The sequence below is a fragment of the Montipora capricornis genome, chromosome 5, assembly GCF_036669925.1.
Source record: "Montipora capricornis isolate CH-2021 chromosome 5, ASM3666992v2, whole genome shotgun sequence".
NCBI lineage: Eukaryota > Metazoa > Cnidaria > Anthozoa > Scleractinia > Acroporidae > Montipora > Montipora capricornis.
In genome coordinates, this window is record NC_090887.1 from 30,811,093 (window position 1) to 30,833,592 (window position 22,500).

At 40.4% G+C, this 22,500-nt stretch overlaps 1 protein-coding gene and 1 pseudogene across 1 annotated transcript in view; one reads left to right on the forward strand and one right to left on the reverse strand.

Moving 5' to 3' along the window:
* The window catches only part of LOC138048701 (broad substrate specificity ATP-binding cassette transporter ABCG2-like), a 32,350-nt gene extending 11,046 nt beyond the window's left edge, over positions 1 to 21,304 (forward strand). Inside the window, exons 4-12 of the mRNA XM_068894840.1 lie at positions 150 to 255; positions 2,837 to 2,998; positions 4,327 to 4,484; positions 5,337 to 5,488; positions 6,182 to 6,274; positions 8,296 to 8,495; positions 9,609 to 9,674; positions 18,866 to 19,143; positions 19,647 to 21,304. Of these exons, the coding sequence (XP_068750941.1) occupies positions 150 to 255; positions 2,837 to 2,998; positions 4,327 to 4,484; positions 5,337 to 5,488; positions 6,182 to 6,274; positions 8,296 to 8,495; positions 9,609 to 9,674; positions 18,866 to 19,143; positions 19,647 to 19,794 (1,363 nt within the window). The 3' untranslated portion in view covers positions 19,795 to 21,304. The remainder of the gene's footprint in view (positions 1 to 149; positions 256 to 2,836; positions 2,999 to 4,326; positions 4,485 to 5,336; positions 5,489 to 6,181; positions 6,275 to 8,295; positions 8,496 to 9,608; positions 9,675 to 18,865; positions 19,144 to 19,646) is intronic.
* On the reverse strand, positions 10,061 to 13,793 carry LOC138050050 (collagen alpha-1(XIV) chain-like; annotated as a pseudogene).
* Positions 21,305 to 22,500: the final 1,196 nt, after the last annotated feature.

Genomic DNA, 22,500 nt, shown 5'->3' on the forward strand with positions numbered 1-22,500 from the left:
GCACTTAATATGATTGGCTGATGTAACTGTTCGATTTCAGGTATCCGATTATTTACTGTTGTATACAGCTGTCTTTTTCTGGGGCGTCTTCAATCTTTGTTTTTTATTTCCTGGTTTTTCACATACTTGACTTCTTCACGCTATTTCAGGCTTCTGGACATCTTGGCTGGCCGGAAGGATCGAGAACATCTGTCAGGTGTAGTCCTTGTTAATGGACAAAAGCAACCAGAGAATTTCAAATGTATCACCGGATACAGGTTGGTTGAAGAAAGCCAAAGTGACAAACACACACACACACACACACACACACACACAGCTTTTAGAATTGTCTTTAAATAAAACAGAACTTATTACAGAGATTTATACGGCAAACGGCAAAATGTGACTTTTACCAAAATCAAAGAGACGAAAAGAGAGAAATGCTCCTCGCACGTATCTGGATAATTTAAGCAACTGTCTCTGATTATAGACACCTGAAAAATTCAGATGGCTCCAATGGGATTTGAAGCCATGACTTCTGCATGCTATGCTTTACCAACTGAGCTATGAAACCGCACAGTTGAGAGCAGGTCAATTTTTGGGTTCCTGTGGTCCAATGAAAGGACTCGACGAAAGAAATCTTTTGTACTTCAAATAGTATTTGCTTAAAATTGTCCAGATCATTTCTCTTTTTCGTCCATGGGCTTCAGTTCAAATACAAACATTTCTGAAATCAAAAAGACTTTCTTTTCTGCTAGCTACAAATATCGATCAACTTCTCAAAATGGAGAGACAAGTTAGAATATAAAATTATGAAATTTTCAAGCTCTTTTGACAAGCACCAGTCTGTCGCTTCCTGTTTGACGTAAAACGCCATTCAAAATCTCTCTGTTATCGTTGTAAATTCACGGTGGATATACACCATCAAATCAGCTTGAGATCTGAATAAAATCCAGGCTTCAGCCCGCCACGAAGTAATCTCTATATAATCCATTGCTTCCAGTAGATATAGAGGTAGCATCACGGCAAAATGACCACGTGACCATGATTTTCCCGCCACTTTTTTGCGTTTGCCAGTTGTCGCTTATGGAGCTTGCGGTTTTTGCGTTAAAGTAGGCATTTTCGCGTTTGCCGTATACATGGAGTTTTCTTCTCGTTTTTCTTACACATAACAAGCTGTTTGTAAAAGACAATGAAAAGAATCCCCAAACCATTTTCCGGTAAGTCAAACAAGGAAAAATTTTATTTCATGGTTGAAGATCGTTCATAATTGAGTCCTTAAGTTTCTTCTTCTTCTTCTTCTTGTTCTTCTTCAACTCACGTTGACACTCTGTTGACTCACAAAACAGCGTGGTGGAAACTCGCAAAATTTGACGAGTAAGAATTTATATTTTATGCAGCGTCGTTTTCAACAAACAGTGTTTATAAAGACTGAGTTCTTCTTTTTTGCTAACTAAAAGTCGTGATTAACGGAGTCCATTCTGAGGTAGTTGCCGTGGGTCACACTCTAATGTAAGGTTTTGACAAATATCAGCGTTGAACAGCATTTGGGAGTAGAGAAATAAACTCCTTGGTTAATTTTTAATCAGGGATTAGTGTTATTAACTGATTAAATTGGCTTTTGAACAACCGGACCCTGATGTCTTTTTATACACGCAGTTCTAATATTTGTCTTTGGTACATCTCCCACCGTCAATACAAACTCGATTTGACCAGCTTCTAGATGGCTCGGTTGCTCGGTTGTAAGCCATTTTACGGCGCAATCGTTAGGTCATAGATTCAAATTTCTTTTAAGCCTGTACTTTTTTCCATGGGGTACTCTGGAAATACTTAAATTTCTCCACTGACTGCAATGAAATTCTGCAATGTTGTTTCGCATAGATAGTCGTGACATCAATCATTCTACGTCGTTGTACGCTTTGTCTCATCAAAATACTGTGTTGCTAATGGAAGACGGCGTATTATGAACATATTAGCATCAAATGATCACAGAATTTCCATGCAAAAGGGAAACGTGTTTTTGGTGGATGGATTGTAATGTTGACTAATATGTGCAGCCGACGTGAGAAAACGTATCATGTGAACAATGATTGATGTTGCCTTTGGATATGATTTGGAAAATGAAGCACAATTGTATTTAAGGCAATGCAAAACTCAAACTGACCTTGCTTAGGTTTTGTGTCCGTCCGCTTCTTCTTTCATTGTTATCGATTATGTATGGAATCATAGTTCATTATGCATGGTTCTCTAGGCGTAAACACTGACGGCTTAGTTGACCAGTGACATCATCGACCACAGCGTTTATACCATCTACTGACGTTACACCAATTACTTGACTCTGAAGATGAGTTACGCTTAGGTTAGCTAAACATCATTCAATGTCACCCTTATCAGTCCTCAGGACTACACTCACCCGGACGATCGTACTTCTCTTTAAGAATTGTAGTAGTGGGTTTAAGTACGGTGCCTTCTATTATTATTGTGCATACGTTCTGCGCATCTAAAAAAAACCACGCCGAGAAAGCATGACTTTAGCAAGTGCTCTTGGTATCCAAAAAGAAGATTGGGGGTAACCATCCATTTTTTAGAGATAATTGAGCTTCATTTTGGAAAAGGACGCCATACGTTGCCTTGTATTTTAAAGCTTTTTATAATTAATATTGTTGATTGATTATCTTTGAAAAATGCGTGGTTTCCCCCAATTTTCTTTTTGCTTTTCCCGCATACTCATAAACCGCGCAAATATACCTTTGAATTAGTAGGCACCGTCCTTGATGCTTTCTAAACCACTTGCTTACGAATGAAGTTCATTCAACACTTAATTGAACCCCACTCTATGCATTCATTTTTTTTTATAATTTTCCAGGATGATGTTGTGATGGGCACTTTAACGGTGAGAGAGAACTTGCATTTCTCTGCATCCTTAAGACTCTCCAGAAAGCTGAGTAAACGCGAGCGTTCAAAGAGAGTAGAGGAAACTCTTAGCGACTTGGGCTTGTTTCATGTGGCGGAGTCTAAAGTACGTACAGATAAGTCTAATGGTGATGGTAATGCATTTGTATACTGCATATATCACGTCAGTCTCGTGGCGGTTTACAATTCTCTGAGAATTAGACCACCAACATCGAGGGTCTCCAGTGTTTGGGTTCTTTTACGTCCCACAGTTTTGGTTAACAGGAATTGGGTTGTGAGACGGCGCCTACGGTTTATAGTCCTTATCCGAGAAGACTTGAAAGTCTAACCATTTGCAGATAAAATTACCAAGGCAGTACTTTCTCCTCAGTCAGTTTTAAGAAGCTGAGTGTCGCTGGGTCCAACTTGGGTTTAGCACATTGACCCCTGGAAGTGAGACTTGACATACTCTGTCTACTCGTCAATGGGGGTGTCCTATGGCATTTAAGCAGTCTCCTCCATTAAACTCCTCAAGTCGATTCAAGTCAATTTATTTAACGTCGGTAGTTCCTCTAGTTATGAAACTGGTATCAATGGAAGCCGACGGTGCGCCTTTTACCCCGCTCCCTCTGTCAGTGCTCCGTTTCACGGATATTTAAAGCTATAGCTTGTTTGTTTTGTTTTACGAGACATTTGGTTTGTCTCTTTCTACTGGGCAAACCTGCCCAGAGGGAAGGAGCACGAACAGGACTCGAGCTCCTATGCGAGGTGCTACACCCTACCCTATCCAGACCAGAAAGACCAGACCACAACACCGGGAACTACATGCCCTACTCTTTACGACAAGTGTGCGGGTTCTTTTACGTCCCACAGGATTATGAACATTGAAGGGTTGTGAGACGGGACCTCCGGCTTATCGTCCTTATCCGAGAAGACTAGAGGGCCTAACCATTTGCAGATGTAATTACAAAGGCAGCACTTTCTCCTCAGTTATTAAAGACCCTGAGTGTTGGTCCGGCCGGAGTTGAACTCACGACCTCCCGCGTGACAGGCCGCTGCTCAATCAACTGAGCCGCAATTCTATGTGAAGTCAGCGGCAACTGTCTTTCCATAAAATGAGTTAAACTTTCAAAATTAAGGGATTACTTTTAAAATTATGCCGAGCGTTTTCAACAATTCCTATTTTTGAAAAGGGCTAGAGGAGAAACAAAACCCTGCAAAAGCGCTGTACCAATTTCCCTGAGAGTTCTAGAATTTTTCTGGAAGGGGTAAGTCGTTTTCTTGGGCCCTAACATAGCCAAGAAACAGTGCTTTACTGTTGCTGTCCAGAAATAAATTAAACAAAAAAACATCAGAAAAAATATTCTTGCAAATTTGTGGAACTGAGAAAAATGGAAATCATCCACGGAGCTCATCTGTGCTTAAATTCGTTAATTTTATTTGCTCATCCGCCAGGTTGGAAACGAGTTTATTCGAGGAATATCTGGAGGTGAACGCAAACGTACCAACATTGGAATGGAACTTATATTGGCACCATCTATTTTGTTTCTCGATGAGCCAACCACTGGGCTAGATGCAGCCACAGCTGTGTCCGTTGTTCAGCTTCTTCAAGGGTAGGGAAGGTCTTTACTGCCTCACTAATATAAATTCTTTGCGAAGGAATTCGTGCGCGTGAACAGCCACCTGAGAATGTGTGTGAAAGAACGCGGTCGAATTCTTTCACTACAGAATTTGACTTTGTGCCTTAGCGTTTTCCTCGGCGTTTTCCAGCGTTTAAACGTAATAAAAGAATATTAATGCCTTTTCAAACGTAAAACAAATACTTTTATTATGCTAAAACGGCAGTTAACGCTGATGAAAACCGTTTGAAATGCAAATACCTTTTAAAATACGGATATGGTATATTCAATGGAGTGGACAAGGCTTCGGTCGTTAAGATTCATTTAAGTATTGCCAGTCAAGTAATCACTGCAGGTGTAATTGAAAACTGTTGCTTAGAGCGTTGTTAGTCCTACTCAGAACAAATAAATGACGAAGGCTCTAATCATCCTATTTCTAACCATCCTATTTCTAACCGGTGACAAAGAACTACAATGATGGTTAAACGTCTTGGGACATTTCGCGACATGCAGATTAATCTATGCACCACAACCCCCTCCATTCCCCCCCCCCCCCAGAAAAAAAAAGTTGTACATTCCAAACTGGCAATATAGCTGTTTGCTTTTAACAACATTGTAGGAGGTGGAAGGGGGGAACGGTAAACTTCCCCTCTAATCGCAAATTAGGTCCTTCTTCCTCGAGTGACATAAACGATATTTTTTCTTTATTTAAAAAACGTTTTCGTTGACTGCCACCTGGAATTTTGTCCCCCATTGTAGCGCCGTGTAGACTGTCGGTCATTGAGGATAAGTTTCATGGCCCATCAGTTTTCACAATGTCATTTACTGTCGCTTTATCCTTTATAGGCTCGGTCACCGTGGCAAAACCGTGATTGTGTCCATACACCAGCCTCGCTACTCGATATTTAAGACCTTTGACACTATTTCATTACTGTCCAATGGCGAGTTTGTGTACCAGGGCCCCGCAAATCAAGCAATGAAGTACTTTGAGGATATAGGTGATTATTATAGTTTGTAATGCGCTTTTCACCCGATTGTGGAATATAATTGCGCCCATTGCTTTGCTTTTGTATTCTTGAGCCATGTGATTGCCGCAAAAATCTTGCACCACATTGGAACCTATTGGCGGCAATCGAAGAACTTGCTTGCAACCTCGTCTCCAGGATCTTGCTTTCAGCCGCCTTTTTGAAAGCCGAAGAGCCAGCCCGGTGTCGTGGTGTGCTTTCCGGAGCCGCCTGTATTTGGTTTGCGTATTATTGGCTATGTGGATTATCGACATTTGCAATTAACCCAAGTAATTTTGCAACCGTCAACGGCTTCATATGCTCGTCTTATGGCTATTTTTGTGATTGAAGTTTCAGTGACCTAGACTAAAAAAGGCCTTGCACTGTGAAACTGAACTTTCTACATTCTTCAATGGATAAATCGTGCTTTTAAGATTTCGATGCCCATACTTTTGAAGTTGTTACCTAAAGTTGAACACCTTACCACCTCAGTAAAAACGGGCTGAATCCCAAATATGATTCAATTAACCTACAATACAAAATTTCAGCCCATGTCAGCCTTTCTTTCTTTCACTTTCGGGTAATGTAAAATTTTTGGCTATGCGTGATTTGTATAGTCCGCCAACACGTTACATTTAGATAGCATATATCTTCCTTCATGATTACGTTTCTATTTTTTGCTCAAAGGTTTTGTTTGTGAACCACATAATAATCCAGCAGACTTTTTCATGGATGTAATAAACGAATGTGACGCTGCTCACCGATTAAGTAACAGCTCAGGTATAGTCTGACTCCTCCCCTATTTTTCCTTTCTTTCTCTACCTCCCATCTGCTAACCCTTGTCTCCCCTCCCCTCCTGAATCCCTCATTGTTTTTCCCTTCCGCTGTTGCAAGTACCAGTTATATTAAGTCGAATAATTTAATGTCAGTGGAATAAATAGGCTCCATCACCAGCCAAAGACCGCGTTCGTTCTCAATCAGCGGAATCTGGAGCCAAGTAAATCTGTTTTAGTTCCCAGGTGCTCATCGTCCAAGGGCATTCTGAGATATGGGAACAAGTCAGAACCCATCACTTGACAACCCATACTCTACCTCTGAAATGACGATAATCGACAACCTAATCCTAATCCTAATCCTAAATTGACTATTATCGTCATTACGTCGGTACAATTATCGTCAATTTAGGACGCTTAGCGCTTGATAGGGATTATGGGAAATTAAATCTGTTTTCAAAATCCGAGCCCCAATGCCTGAACTCGGAGGACTTGAACCTGGGAATGTTCAATTAAACACCCTTTCACTTAACCACTAGACTACCACATCGCTAGCTGCCAGAACATTATTATTTTTTAATATGTCAATATTTTTTCTTCCCAATGCGGTTGTAAACGTGTATTATAACCCGCTAAGAAACAAGTTTAAGGATGTTGCCTACTATTGTTATTGCGCATACCTTCTGCGCATCTCGAGATACTCGGATTTCCTATCGGTGATACTTACTAATACAGGGATATTTTTGCGCAGTTTAAAACTATCCGGAGAAAGTAGATCTTAGTAAGTGTCCTTAGTATCCTTAGTAAGAAAATTGGGGGTAACCACGCATTTTTTAAAGACAATTACTGAATAATATTTGTAAAAAGCTTTAAAATACAAAGCAATGTATGGCGTTCTTTCTTAAATTGAAGCTTAATTATCTCTCAAAAATTCATGGTTACCCCCAATTTTTTTTTTGGATTTCAATAACACTTGTTAAGATCTACATTTCCTGCATAATCACACAGCGGAGAAAAAATATCTTTAATTAGTAGGCACCGTCGTTAAACTGGAGAAAATGTTGGTTACGAAACCTCAAGAGAAAGCTTATAATTTTAAAATCAAGCACTAGACTTAACCACTATTCAACAATAATTTTATTTATACTAAGTAGAGTTGGTAAGTAATCCATGGGCGTAGCCAGGATTTTTCAAAGGGGGGGGGGGGGGGTCACACTTTGTCAAACAGAGGGTACTCGCGTTTTCGCAACCTGAATATTGTAGGTCGTTTGAGTAAAAAACGGCTTACAAAGGGGGGGTCACGGGCACCCCAGCACCCCCCCTAGCTACGCCCTTGTAATCGGTACAGTTGTCAGCCAGTTGATGTTTACTGGTTAAGTGGATAAAAACGGTTCTTTTAAAGTGGGTGCTCCGGGCTTAAATCTTGTCTAGGAATGCAGCTTTTACTTTTTCTGTTTTCATCTGGTACCAGAAGTCCTGGAACAGGGTAATCTAAATTGACAATGACACTCAATCCAGAGAAAATTAGGAATTGTCGATAATCTTCATTTCGATAGTAGAGGAGATGTTGCACTTGACCGCTTTCCGTCTTGTGTCTGCTATGCAACCACTCACTACTAGTCCGACTGATGAAGGCAAAGTAATGCGGCCGAAATATTTCGATCCCGTGATTTTATACCTTTCTGAATCGGAATCTTTTGCAGTTATGAATCCAGAACTTAACATTCTCTTATTTAATTTATTCTTGTGCAGCCAGTTTAATATTTACTCGCTGTCACGCTAAAACCCCCTGAATGTTATAACTTAAGAATGAACTACAATCTTGGACAAAATAGATGGGAAATTTGTACCCCCTCCCTCCCCCCCAAATCAAGGATGGGAAAATGGCGCGTTTTGGCTTTTGCACGGCTTCATCCTTGATTTGGGGAGGAAGGGGGTTTGCTGTCCCATTTTATTCGGTCCAACATTGTAGTTTTAATTTTTTTTCAAAACAAAGAATATAACTAATAACATGATTGTTATTTTTAGAAACAACTGTTGTGTCCATGGGAGAGGGCCATTCCTCAACTAAGCCGCCAAATTTGCCGGAGATCTTCAGGAAGTCACAGTTTGCTAAAATTGTCCAGGATTCCACAAAGCCAATCCTGGAGGAATTCTCTGCCAGCCAGGGTAGCGTGGTAGTTTCTGAAGGGGACAAGATAACCTATGCTACTTCATTTTGCAGTCAGGTGTGCTGATCATAGGTTACTTATCTTTCGATTCTGAATACGAATGAGTACTTAATTAACCACTCCCCTTGGGGCTTTTCAGGGGCAATGTTCAAAATTTTTGCGGGGGACTTTTGCCAGACTGCTTTATGGCGCAAATGGCAGCCGTGCAGTTCGCAATTTTAACTGAGTAACAAGTAGAATTCACAGGTGCCCCCAGAACAGAGTGAATGAGAGATCAACACCAGGAGTTCATCGAGGGGAGCCTCTATCTCCACTAATTCCTTGAGTCAACACTTTCCCGAGTGTGGCTCAGTTGGTTGAGCACCGGGCTGCCATGCGGGAGGTCGTGAGGTCGACTCCGGCCGGACCAACACTCATGGTCTTAAAATAACTGAGGAGAAAGTGCTGCCTTTGTAATTACATCCGCAAATGGTTAGACTTTCACAAACATCTTCCATGTTCATTAGTTCCCTGTGGAACGTTAAAGAACCCACACACTATTCGAGAAGAGTATGGGATGAAGTTCCCGCTGTTGTGGCTGTCCTCTGTGAGTATATGGGTGGGTGGGTATAGCAGGTCCACATCAGCTAAATAGCTGCCACAACTTCAACCTGCTCAAATAAATAAATAACATAACATAACAGTCAGGGTTCTCAATAAGTTTTGGAGTAGACGGCTTAAATATAAAAGTAGGCGGCGGGAGAAGCGCTTTGTCATTGTTTATAGCAAGTTTATGACGGAAAAGTAGACGGCTGTAAATTTAAAGTAGCCGGTTTTTTAGCCGGCTGCCGGCACTTAATGAGAACCCTGAATAACATAACAGTAAATTCATTTTTAGGAACAGGTTTTACCCGCGAAAAGTATTATGTTTCCCTTTACGCTGAGATACCTCTGTTTTGATTGGCTTTTACAACAGTGTGCGTTCAGAATCTCCCAAGGGAAGCGTTCTATAAATAAATCTACTCGGGAAAGGATAGACTCCCATGCCAAGTATAGGAGAGATAGCGACCCCTTTGATGAGCTCCTGACCAACACCATATTCGCAAATATCGATAGGATTTTAAGAGCTAAACTTGCGTCGTGGTGTCATCTACTATTGAATGTTTCTTGAAGTGTCTTTGTTTTTCTTAGCTGGTAACAGTATCAGGACGAGCAGCGAAAAACATACTGAGAAATCCACAGACTTCAATTGTTCAGGTGAGAGACTCCCACGTTGGCTCACCTTGGGCTTATTTTTTTGGCTTGTCACGCTATCTTAAGGAACTATTGCGTGAAGTGCCAAAATAAATCACGCTCGCCTTGTGCTTTCTATTTATACTCCGTTAGTACCCTAAGTGGAGTGTTTTTGCTATCATCGTCTTGTCTGAATGAAAACGGTATTTACGCATTGTTTTTATTTGCGATTAAATATTTTGTTTTGTTTGCTTTTTAAAGCATAACGTTTGCGTTTATGTTGGATTTCAAAGAATAAATCTTTCAAAAATTCCGCTTTTGGGGAAACCTTGCATATAAAATTATTAATGAAGACATCGACTTCGTCCTCTTCAAGGAAATGGCTTCGTTAAGTTATCATTATGATAGCGTCAACCGCTCCGTTATTTATTAAATGTTTACGGGATTTTCTGCATTCAAGAAAGTCACAGAAAATAGAGGATTTCATCCCCGCAAAAAAACAAATATTCTGGAAAATGTGTTTATTTCTCACTGGCGGTGAGAATGCAACCAATTTTTTAAGGGCAGTTGTCACCTAGCCCTAGTTCAGTTGCCTAGCAACCACAAGTCTACTGTAGCTTAGTGGTAGAGTATCCGTAGTAATCGGAAGGTCATATCTTCGACTCCTGTTTAAAGCCGTCGGGTTTTTCTTTCCCGAGTATTCCCGAGTGAGTCAGTGTTGATCAATGCATCTCTTTATACCTACTGATCTTTCCGATCAGTGATACACCGCTCAAAGTTGATGAAAAATTGTTAGGCGTTGCCCACGGTTTAGTTAAAGTTCTTATAAAGACTAACCATTTCAGGGGTAATAAGCAATTTACAGAAGTCTTTTAGCAAATTTCCTTCCTGTCCGTTCTTTCCTCTTCGTTTAATTTAACCCAGAAAATAGTCATGATTCTAATGCTACAAATCACACCGGGCATATTTGATTTCCAAGCTTCGTGACCTCAGTCATCAAAATAGTAGTCTCGGTAAAAAATGTGCACAGGAATCCCATCTACTATTTGCTTGAAAGCGCTCATATCGGATATGCGATAAAAATGTGCATCCGTCGAACTCGGTATCGCGACAACTCCTTAACACTGGGTATCCTGTCGCCTAGGGCCACAAGAAAGATTTCTGGTCCGAGTGCCTTGATCCGACTGGCTGCCCAAGTTAAGCTCTGTAGGTTTTCAGTAGCAGGCCCATTAGTTACCAGTACCACTCTCTTTTGGCTTCCTACGCGGACTCCAGAGTCGCGGTTCAGTAGCAGTCCGTTTTGTGTCGTTTCGAGAGCATTCAGTATGCTCTTGTTTCCTCCTTGATGGTGCATTTTACTGAGGAGTAGTTCAGTTGTGAGCTGGTGAATAACCAAAGAAAGTCTAGAATTGAACAGTGAAGAGACTTGAGAGGAACACTTTGCTTTTATTCCCAGTCCCCAGTTTTTATTGTTTTGGCCGCACTTCTGCTAATATATAGACTTAGCCAAGCCTGAATGCGGAGCTTCCGGGTTATTTATCTCATTTGCGTTCGGTTGAAAACATGGATCCTCAAAGACCTATGAAACTAATTAACTTTTCTGGACTCAATTATTTATAGCAATGTGGCTTAGAATACCTCATTTTATCAACGCCAAAAAGACGGCCACGAAGTAGTTCGTTGCATTTAAAAATCATGGCTCCAACGCAAATGTTTATCTTCATCACTAACCTCAATTCCTCGATGTTGTTTTCCAGCTGCCGTTCTAAAATTGCTTGAAAGCATTTCCCTGAGATTTTTTCCATCCTTTAGCAGAGGTTTTTCCGTGAAAAATCATTTCGAACAGTCCAGAAAAAGCAATTATGTTTGCACATGCCAACCACATAAACCCCTTCACTTAGTCTAACTGAGGTCACATTGGCATACATGGAGGGGTGGACGTAGTACGGACGGTCGCGAATGACGTCATAGCTAAAACCAACATTTCTCGTATCCATGGGACCTTAATCTTTGTGCTCCGCGCGCGCTCCTTCGGCGCGCGGAGTTCAGCTTTGATTTCCCGCACATCCCACAGTAGAAAACTTAAGCAACAACGACGCGACGGCAACCACAACGAGAACGTCATCTCAAAATATAAATTCGCGTTATTGTAATCATGACTTGGTGACTATTTCAACCTTTTGAATATAACAAGGTTGTGGTAGTTCCTCAAAAATTACATTGGTCGGAACGGCGCTTAATTTAGGCGAGAAAATTATAATTTATCCTCGATTGCTGAGGTTCTTCCTAAAACCTCAAATTTGGCTATTTTACGTTGTTGTTTTGCTGGCGACGGCAAAGGAATGGACAAAATCGAAAAATGCACGTGCAGGACGTGCAAACTGCCCAGTAATAATGTAAATTTGTGAAGTTCTCATTGCCGTCTCCGCCGTTGTCGTTGCTTAAGTTATCTAATCTGAAAGCCTGGTACGGGCTACAATTGGCAACCTTTTGGGATTAGAACAGTTCCTGTGTTGATTCTTTTGCTTACCTTGGGTGACTTAAAATTGAAGCTTACAGAGGCATTGACACCAAATGTTATTGCAGCGAATCGTGAGTCAGGCTCAAACCTTGTCACCAGGCTCTTCGCAACACTTACACTGACATTGAAGTCGGCCCTGGATATCGACTCGGATGAATCGAGAACAAACACGACGTCATAATATGGAGTGAATCTCTTGTCTGTTGAGTTGTCATGGCGATCAAGAAGATATGTCATCATTTTATGTCTCGTTTCTTCAAGTGGAGGAATAGCTCGCAAACCTAAAACGCAATATGTTGTGCGCATTACTGAACTTTCAAAACTCCTGTACTGAGATCCTTCTGCGTTCCACCGTTTTGGTGGAGCGAAAGGAAACGCTTCTGGGAACTAAGTTTAATCCCAGTCTTTGAAGTAAAGTCAAATTCTTAAGAACATTTATGCGGCGAGTATGTCAGCCATAGTTAATTGTCTACTGCAGTCCTGTAACTTGCTGACCTTCCGATGTTGTCTCGACTGCTGTAGGAGCTCTCGGAAATTTTGCGAGTATTCCCTAGTCATCACCAATGAATGCATCTCTTCACTTTTCTGCTTATGGCTTAGAGGTCAAGATAGAAAGTGGGACAATCATTCTCTACAAAAAAAAGTTAGTGTGGGCAGTTCAAATAGAATGACATTCATATCTTATCTGTTAGGCTTACTTTCGTAAATATCCTCCGCTGTTTCCCAAAACACTTGGCCGCAACATGTCTCTGCCACCAGCAAAGCGACCAACACTTCTATAAAGAAAGTCATTGGTTTTATGTATCTGTAATTTATGATATCTCCACTTCTAATGAATTAAGTTTCACGTGTAGCACATAGATGGGCATCAGTGTATGTGCTCTCTGGAAATTTTCAAATCATGAAATATTAGAAGTGTGCTCTTATCGTAAGGCATTCCATAGCTTTTCAAAATGTCAAATAAGTAAAGGAAATTCCCCTGGCCCATGGCTACTTCGGTGGATTTGGGTGAACCTCGGATCCGCTGAACATTTTTTTGTTTGTGATCCTGCTGTTTGGACATGATTAAACCAACCGTTTTTTCTTGCCTTTATCTGAACTTGAATCCGATCGCTTAATTTAAGGGGTTTGTTGGCAGTTTTGTGTTACATTTAACGTTATCGGCAAACGCTTCCAACATGAAAGGGAGAAGTGATCCTTGTACTTATCTGAATAACTTAAGCAATAAGGCCATTTACGAGTTCATGTGCGCCTCATCCTCGGCTAGAAAGGACAAACGTCAAACAAGATCTTCAACAAATTACCCGTACGTGCTCGAAACAAACTTCTGGAAACACAGGCTGGTGATATTTCTCCTTACTTTTACGAGAACTCATTGCGATTACATGATGTTTATAACATAGGCGCAAAATTTTCTTGTCAATGTCGAGGCACATCGAAACAAGAAGATGTGTCGATGTACTTTATTCCACATTATCTCTGAAAACGAGATCATTTACATTTGATGTATTTCGCTGAAGGAAGTGGCTATATGGCCGGTAACGAGTCAAGGTTTTGAAAGTACTAAATGGCCGGCAGTCCGGTAATTTCAATAAATTTCACCAATCAATCGATTAAGAATAGTCAAGCGATCCTAAAATGCTTTATAGATCTTAAGTCTAGCGTTTGGAGAACAGGAAACCATGTTTTGTGACACTTAAAATTTTTTTCAGCTCGACTGCTGGCCATTTAGTATTTTCAAAACCTTGACCGGTTACCGGCCATATAGCCACAGGCTTCGCTGAAACACGCCAGCTTGGCTTAGAACCAGAATCGGCTAGAAAGGACAAACGTCAAACAAGATCTTCAACAAATTACCCGTACGTGCTCGAAACAAACTTCTGAAAACACAAGCTGGTGAAATTTCTCCTTACTCACGAGAAATCATTGCGATTACATGTTTATAACATAAGCGCAAAATTTTCTTGTCGCTGTCGAGGCACATCGAAACAAGAAGATTTGTCGATGTACTTTATTCCACTTTATCTCTGAAAACGAGACAATTTACATTTGATGTATTTTGCTGAAACACGCCAGCTTGGCTTAGAACCAGAATCGGCTAGAAAGGACAAACTTCAAACAAGATCTTCAACAAATTACCTGTACGTGCTCGAAACAAACTTCTGAAAACACAAGCTGGTGACATTTCTCCTTCCCTTACAAGAACTCATTGCGATTACATGTTTATAACATGAGCGTAAAATCTTCTTGTCACTGTCCGTGTCGAGGCACATCGAAAAACAGTTAGGCAAAAGGAGTGAAAAAACCTCTTGTTCGCTCGCATTTTAAAGCCAAACAAACCAGCAAACGGATGAATTATTTCTGTCAAAAAAGAGTACAGATGATTGTTATTTAATTCCAGTTAAGAATAGAAATTCGAGTTTCATTCCTGAACAAAGGAAAAAACGACTAAACCACTTTTTACTCGTGGATATATCCACGAGTTTTGGTGAGGTTCTTTATGCAAATGTGTCACTCCTGCGTAACCGGAAGTTCGATCTAATAAGCCAATCAGGATGGATAAATCAACACAGCTTACAAAGCTGTGACTTCCCGTTGGCGAGGTTGTGCACCAGTAACTGTTATCAGTCCTATAGGCGGACAACAGGGAACTACTGTGAACATTGGACATCTAGATTGAAGACACTATGTTTCAGCACTTCTGTTAGATTATTATAATGACATTATTTCAGGTTATGAAATCAGCGGTGTTACCAATGTCAACAATTATTCAGAGCCTAGTAATAATTGATTAATTAACGATGGCCAAAAATGATGTGAGTGTCAGTAATAATTTCTACAAAGCAGTAGCAAAAAAGAGCTTATATGAGAGAATCTATCAAGTGGAAGAGACAAATCACTTGAAGAGTTCAGGGAAAAGAAAAACAATGCAAAATGCCAAAACTGATCTGAAAATATTGAAGCAGCAACTGGGGAATAGGAAAAGAAAAGCAATCCAGAATATATCAGAGACCTAAACAGAAAAGCATAAAACCATTTAAGGAAAGCTATGCAGAGCTCAAGGCTAAACCAAACTGAAATTTGTCAAGGTCAAGACTACATTAGATATTCCATGTCAAAGGTGATTCAGTCTTTTTCGTGATAAGATAACACATGGCCCTGAATATACATGCACTTCCTGTGATCAATTGTTTCTAAGTGTAACAGTATCAAATATAGTGATAAATATTCGCAAGGTTTGTTGGAGGAATGTATAACTGGCACAAAAAGTGTTAATATTACTGAATGGATCTGCTTGCTAAACCTGATGACATTTACCCTTTCACTCCCAAGAGTGACACTTTTAGATTTTACTCTGTCTAACGCCAGACGATTTTACTTGTCAATGGGGTACCCCACAGGAGTGAAAGGGTTAACAACAGCTAGATTCACTCAAAAACTATGTCCCCATTAACCCTTTCACTCCCAAGAGTGACACTTATGGATTTTACTCTGTCTAACGCTAGTGGATTTTACTCTGTCTAACGCCAGACGATTTTACTTGTCAATGGGGTACCCCACAGGAGTGAAAGGGTTAACAACAGCTAGATTCACTCAAAAACTATGCCCCCATTAACCCTTTCACTCCCAAGAGTGACACTTATAGATTTTACTCTGTCTAACGCCAGACGATTTTACTCGTCAATGGGGAACCCCACAGGAGTGAAAGGGTTAACAATATGACCTGGCAACAAAAATCAGACCTTATTCAAAATTACCCTGTCATCTGTGCAACGAACTTTGAACACATGGTACAGCTCTTTATAGACGATGTGTTAAAGAGTAATCTTATGCCTATTGGAGAAATGGTATACTTATTTCACAGGGTTGAATTCCAGCAAAGGGGATTACCTCACATACATGCATTATTTTGGGTATCTAGTTGCATATGAGAGCCCACCATGCTGTTACACAAATCCAACTAGCAATGCTAATGCATACAGAAAACTTCAGCCTGCCAATTTTAAACAATCGCGGTAAACTTTCATATCCACGAGTAACGACAGTGGCACTTTGATTAGAAATATGCATCCACTTGAAATAATTCATCCGTAGAAATAGCAAACGGTTTAGTGTCCAAGAAAAGAATTTGTGGAGTAACTTCTTCCACCAAGTTTGAGCTATTACTGGTGTACCGTTTTGTCGTTCTCTTTCTCTCTTCTCTCTTTTCTGTTCTTCGGTCACAGGCCGTCGAGGCATCTTGCAGCCTTAGTAGATTCAAAATTAAAAATCTAAGACTTATGCCAAAAATTGCAATTCAGAGCAAAAAGCAGCACTAAACAAATTAATAATAAACACTCAGCTTTAAGTTTGTATTCCTCCAGTGCTTGACTTGAATAACTGCGTAGTCACAAGTGTGTCCTGACCACAGCTATATTATGTCAAACTTTGGTTTGAAACCAGCGAAAAATGCAAGAAAAAATATTTTCCAAACCGTACCTGAACACGAAAAGCATCGACTGTCAAGAGCTTTGCTGACGTAGCGTGGCTGTGTAGCAGCGTCGAGCCACAGAAAGAGCGCGAAAATTAAGCCTCGATCAGATGTGTGTGAGTGTCTGACCTGGCTTGGGCCTGCGATCCAATCAACAACCAGTCCCTGGTCAGCTGTCAACTTCAAAAAAACAGCTGACCTCGAGGCCGCGATATGGTCACGTGATACTGGTCAGCGGCTATCAGCAGCTACTTTGACAATGTTATGACGAAATTCATGATCAATAACAGGACAGACGCATAAAAAACTGACATCAATTTGTTAAGGACGTTCTCGCCAAAATCTTCCTACGGTGAGATTTTCTTCATTTCTCGCCTAGAGTTAGGTCATAAAGTACTTACTCCAAAAATGAAAAAAAAAATGGGGGTCACCGACTTTGTTTCGGAGAAAATGGCAGTGGAAAAATGCCTTAATTTCGAGAAATCGGTCATAATAGCGAGATGTAGACTTATCTGCTCATTCATCGAAAATCATAAAAATAAACTGTTGGAGTGAAAGTTTCCGTGCATAGGTTTTTTGGAGGGAGATTTTTAGATAATTGTATGCCGCTAGAGATGTGGTAAACAGTAGAGTTCATCCTGAACGAGCGTTTTCGTAAGCTCTATCCGTTGCAATCACTACCGGAATTCGATGGCACGAGGAAGGAAAATGTTGAAAAAAGATAACTTCTTACGGTGAGAATTTTTTCATTTCATCATATTTTGTAGATAGCAAGTAAAGTAAGTGATTCATGATTAAAAAAATAGGGGTCACCGATGATCCGAACGAGTAAAATCGATGTGATTTTGCAAAGCTCTTGGAAAAGTTCGTTTGCCACGCTTTTGCGTGACCTGTCGGGCAAGGACTGGAACCCAAGAGAGGATCGATCGTTGAAGAGATGAAAGGTTCTTACCGAAAAAAAAACCTTTCTCGAGCATAGCAACAAAGTTTTAAGCAGGGGTCACCTTAATTTGGTTGGTGTTTTGTATAATATCGCTCCATTGCCTTCATGCTCATCCTCTGGAGTGTGTTTTTTGTGAAATTCAATCGCTGATTGTTTCCACGCAGGTCCGCAATATTCAAGCGGACGAGGACGAAAATACTGCGCAATTTTCACGAAAGTAAAGGAAAAGAACTTTAAAAACATGCATTCACTTTGAACTTAAGTTCGTAGGGTAATAAAAACATTAAAAAGAAACAGCCCCATTAAATTTACGCAACGGTTCGTCCTCGAGTTTTCTAAACTTTCAGCCACTAGTCTACTCGATCAGCTACCTTTTCCAGAGCTTTTCCATCCTCCCGCTCACTTCTCTTTGAAGTTTCATGATGATTCGGAAATAAATGTGCCATTCTTTTGCCGGCCTGGAATTTTTTCCTCGGCGTTTTTGTCGCCATGTTATTTTAACTGATGCTTGAAAAATCTGTGTGAAAGTCAAGTAGACTAGTGCACGACTGATAAAACCTCGCGAATATCAGTCGTGCAGTAGTCTACTTGACTTTCATAAATATTTTAAATCAATTTTGACTGATCGCGATCTTCTCTGATCCAACGCTGTGCAAGAGTTATCGTCCACGGTTTTTGCAAAGGTTTTAAAACCTCAACTTCACTAATGCTCGAAGTAATGCGTGACATATTACAGTCGCGTTACCTGCACAGTAACGTTGCGCACAAACAATTAGCGCGAACGTCCTTAAATTGCCTCCTTGATGAGCTCTAAACTTGAGCCCGTATATGGGTACGTGATACTGGTCACATTGGCATACATGCAGGGGTGGACGGACGTACGATCGTACCGTGACCAAAACCAAATTTTCTCGCATCGATGGGTTACCATATTTTCTTAACTATGCTGCTCCGCGCGCGCGGAGCTCCGCTATTAACTCTGTTTAAACTAGAACCGTTTGTTTCGGCGCTTAACAACAGAACGGGAACATCAGTTGACAACGGCACGCGCAGAAAAATGTCCATATTATGTCAGATTAAAGTAGAGTTCAGACTTTTCCGCGTTCTCTCGCGTCGTCAACTGAGGTTCCCGTTCTGTTGCTAAATCAACCTCAGTACTAGGTGAATTGCAACCAACCTCACTCTAGGAACTCGGATAACAATGGGGAAATCTCTTTAATTGTTTGGTGATGTTTCACCGCATCGTAAGTTCATACCCACGATACTGACGTCATCATTATGTATCTGCTTCATGGTGGTATAGCCGTTCTAAAACGCTGGAAAACTTGAGCGGGCAAGTTACAATTTGTTTCGCTCGTCGCTGTGATTTGCTGAGAATGTGGCGCGAAATGTTCAAAGGCTTTGAAAAAGAGGCTGAATTGATGTTCTTTTACTTTACTCTTTTGTTCTCTTCTTTTTTTACCTTCAGGGTGGGTGTGTTCTTCTTCTTGGTGATGAACACGGTTTTTGTAAATTTGTCTGCAGTTGAGTTATTCATCAAGGAAAGACCAACATTCATGTCAGTTGCTGAATATTCTTATATTTTTTATTATCTAATAAGCTCAATCATGCACTCGTTTTGATTGGTTCTCACCTATGATCTATTAGAGGACAGACGCATAGCTGATGTCATCATCAGAAATTTGTAGTTCTTTATTTTATAACACAAATAGATTCCTTGTTGCCGTGCGTCTGTTAAGGAATGGGTCACAAAAAGCGTCAAAATGTGATTGAATCAATTTAAGTAGTTTATATTGTAGCCAACAATTTTTTCACCTTTTCTCCCCCCTCAGCAGAATAGCAGGCCTCGGTTGTTCGAAACGTGGATAAGGCTATCCAGTGAATAAACACTAGCAAAGCCAATTATTACGTTATCCAGTGAATAGTGATTCATCCAGTATATAGCGTTATCCACCCTTCAGGCAACTGGCGCCAGAAGTTCACCTTCTACGCCTTTTCTTCATTCTTGGCGCAAGAAAGCTCTGTTACCATTTTTAACCTTGCCTTGTCTTTGCGTTGCAGACACGAATCAGCGAGTGGATATTACAGAATCTCGGTGTATTTTTTGGCCAAAATCTTCTGTGACCTCATCCCCATTCGTCTTTTACCTGCCTCTATATTTTCAGTCATTGTTTACTTTATGACAGGTAATTGTTTTCGTCGTGCATGATCTGATTTCCTAAGTATTCGCTTACCCTCCCGGATCCCGTTTGTTCAATTATCCCAGATTGAAAATTAACCAAGGAGTTTATTTCTCTTCTCCTAAAGTTTGTTGAACATTGATATTCTTGAAAAACAAAAATAAAGAAATGAAACTTTCACCAAAAAAGTTTGAAAAACGAAACAAAATTTTACGCTAATGCTAGATTAAGAGATAGCGACTTTCATGTGACCTTGAAAAATAAACAGAAAAACAGAATGTAAACAAAAATGCAAAAAAGTTAATTTTCTTATCGAACAAAAACAAACGAGCGCGAATTTTCATTGGCTTAGCGAACACGGATGCAAGTAACGTCATCTCTCCATGGAACTCTCTAGAAAGTTTCACTTTGACGTCATTTGAAATGCAGTAATGTGATTGGGCAATCGATCTGTTTACTGCCCATATTAGGAGTTTCCTTGGCGGGAATGAGGAGGTGGTTTTGTTTTAATCTTGCCAAACATTGGTCCTTGAAACAAATTGCGAACACTTTTTCAAGGTCACACGAAAATCGCTCTAAGTATTTCACTGGTGTTGCGCTCACTCGTAAAATATTTTTCAACACGAGAAGAGAAATTTCGTATCTCCAAGCGGCCATGTAATATTCTATTTATTATATAAACACCAATGAAATACTAAATCATTTCACGAAAGGCATCGAAAGGCGCGTTTTTATATATAACCATAGCAACAGTGATCTTTTCGCGTGTGAAGATATCCTGTTTTCGCGCGAAAGCTCACTTGGTATTTCATTGGCGTTTATATAATAAAGTACTTTATCAATTGAGCTGCGAAGCCACATCTGTTGGGATCAGGGAAATTTTTTGGAGTTATGGAAAGGGTCATACGTTCGGTCATACGTCTTACTCAGGGAGGCAGCGTGATCGAGTGGTTAGGACGTTGGGTTTGCATGCGGCTGCTCCGGGTTCAAATCCCGTTCTAACCTCTGGTTAGGATTTGTTTCCGGTTGTCCCGGATTCAACTCTACCACGCTTTGTAAATAGCCAACTGGTTGCCTCCTGCCAGTTGGGGTTCTTAATAACATTTCTGTTAACTTTGAATTGTTTCTTTCACATTGTTAAAAGTGGGGTGCCTGTAAACTAGCTTGATAGATAAGTGCACTTTCACTATAAACAAAGCATTTACATTTTTTTTTTATTTTAGTAAACGAGTGCTATTTTCTTCACACAATCTCGTGTAAAGTGTAGTTAGCCAAACCGTAAATTGAAAGCTAAAATGTTAAAGAGGGTTTAGGCCTAATCACTGAAACGAACGCTTAGGCTTAATCAGTAAACGAGTGCTATTTTCTTCACACAATCTCGTGAAATGTGTAGTTAACCAAACCGTAAATTGAAAGCGAAAATATTAAAGAGTGCTTAGACCTAATCACTGCAACGAGTGCTATTTTCTTGACACGATCTCGAGAAAATGTAGTTAATCTTAATTCGCGAGTCACGCTTTAAGAACGAGAAATACTGTTTTGAATAAATTACATACTTCAACTTGAATTTATTAGTTTCTGCGTACTTTATTAGAGTGGATGGGTACGTGGGGCTTTCGTCGGTACCATTTACACAATCGTCGCAAATTTTTAAAATGATTTTCCTCAGCTGTAAAGCTTTTCCGGCGTCGGAAAAAAACAAAACTTTCCTCCGCACAACTGACATTTATTCAAAACAGCACATGAGCTTGCGAAAACCAAACCTTCACTAAGTGCCCCGCGAAATAAGCCAACGGAGCGTAGATTGCATTGCCGCAACCTTTTTTTAGTAGCCAATGAAAAATGGTGTACTGTCGAACTTTACCAGATATCACATTTCCAGTGACAGAGTGAGATCTGGGAACGAGATTATTGCAGGCCTTGATAGTCAAGTTGCAAAGTTCTTTATTTTTACGCCTCAGACCGTAACCCTTTGTTTGCGATTAGTCAGATAGGCATTAGACAATAGGCGTCCAAACACGTTGGCCGTGTAGCACGTCCAAACGTTGGCCAGCGTTTGTATAAACGTAACCTTTCCTTGTACTTGTACATGTTCATTGCTGTGACTTTAACATCTTCAGTTCCCACGACCTGCTCCCGTCTGACCTTGTAAATATATAAAAGCTTTATCGCTTAATAAGGAGATCGTTGTGACCGGAGACGTAAACTGTGACTTATTGGTCAAGAACCCAAAAGAAGACGCTTTACTCTCATTTTGTGCGTCAGTGAATGCTACACAGCTGATAGACAAACCTGCGAGGGTAACCAAGTCATCGCGCAGCCTTTTGGATGTCCCTATAGTATCAAATCCCAACCAAGTTAAAACGGAAGGAGTGCTTGAGCTGACCATTAGTGATCATTACTTGGTTCATGCAACCCTGGATCTGAAAGTGCCAACGCTTGCTCCAAGATTCATCACTACGAGGAGTTTTAAGCGCTATAAAGCTGATCAATTTTCCAGTGATATGGAGCATATCCCCCGGGACACAATAAATCTAATGGAATGAGTTGACGAGAAATTGGATGCTTTCAATGGTCTGTTCCTTGCAGGGCTTGGATAATCATTCACCAATAAAAACGGTAAAATTGAGGCGAAAACCGAATCCGGCAATCACCTCCAAAATCAAGGAACTTATAACGAAAAGAAATCAACTCCATGCGAATGCTCGGAAAACTAGATCTGGAATGGACTGGGA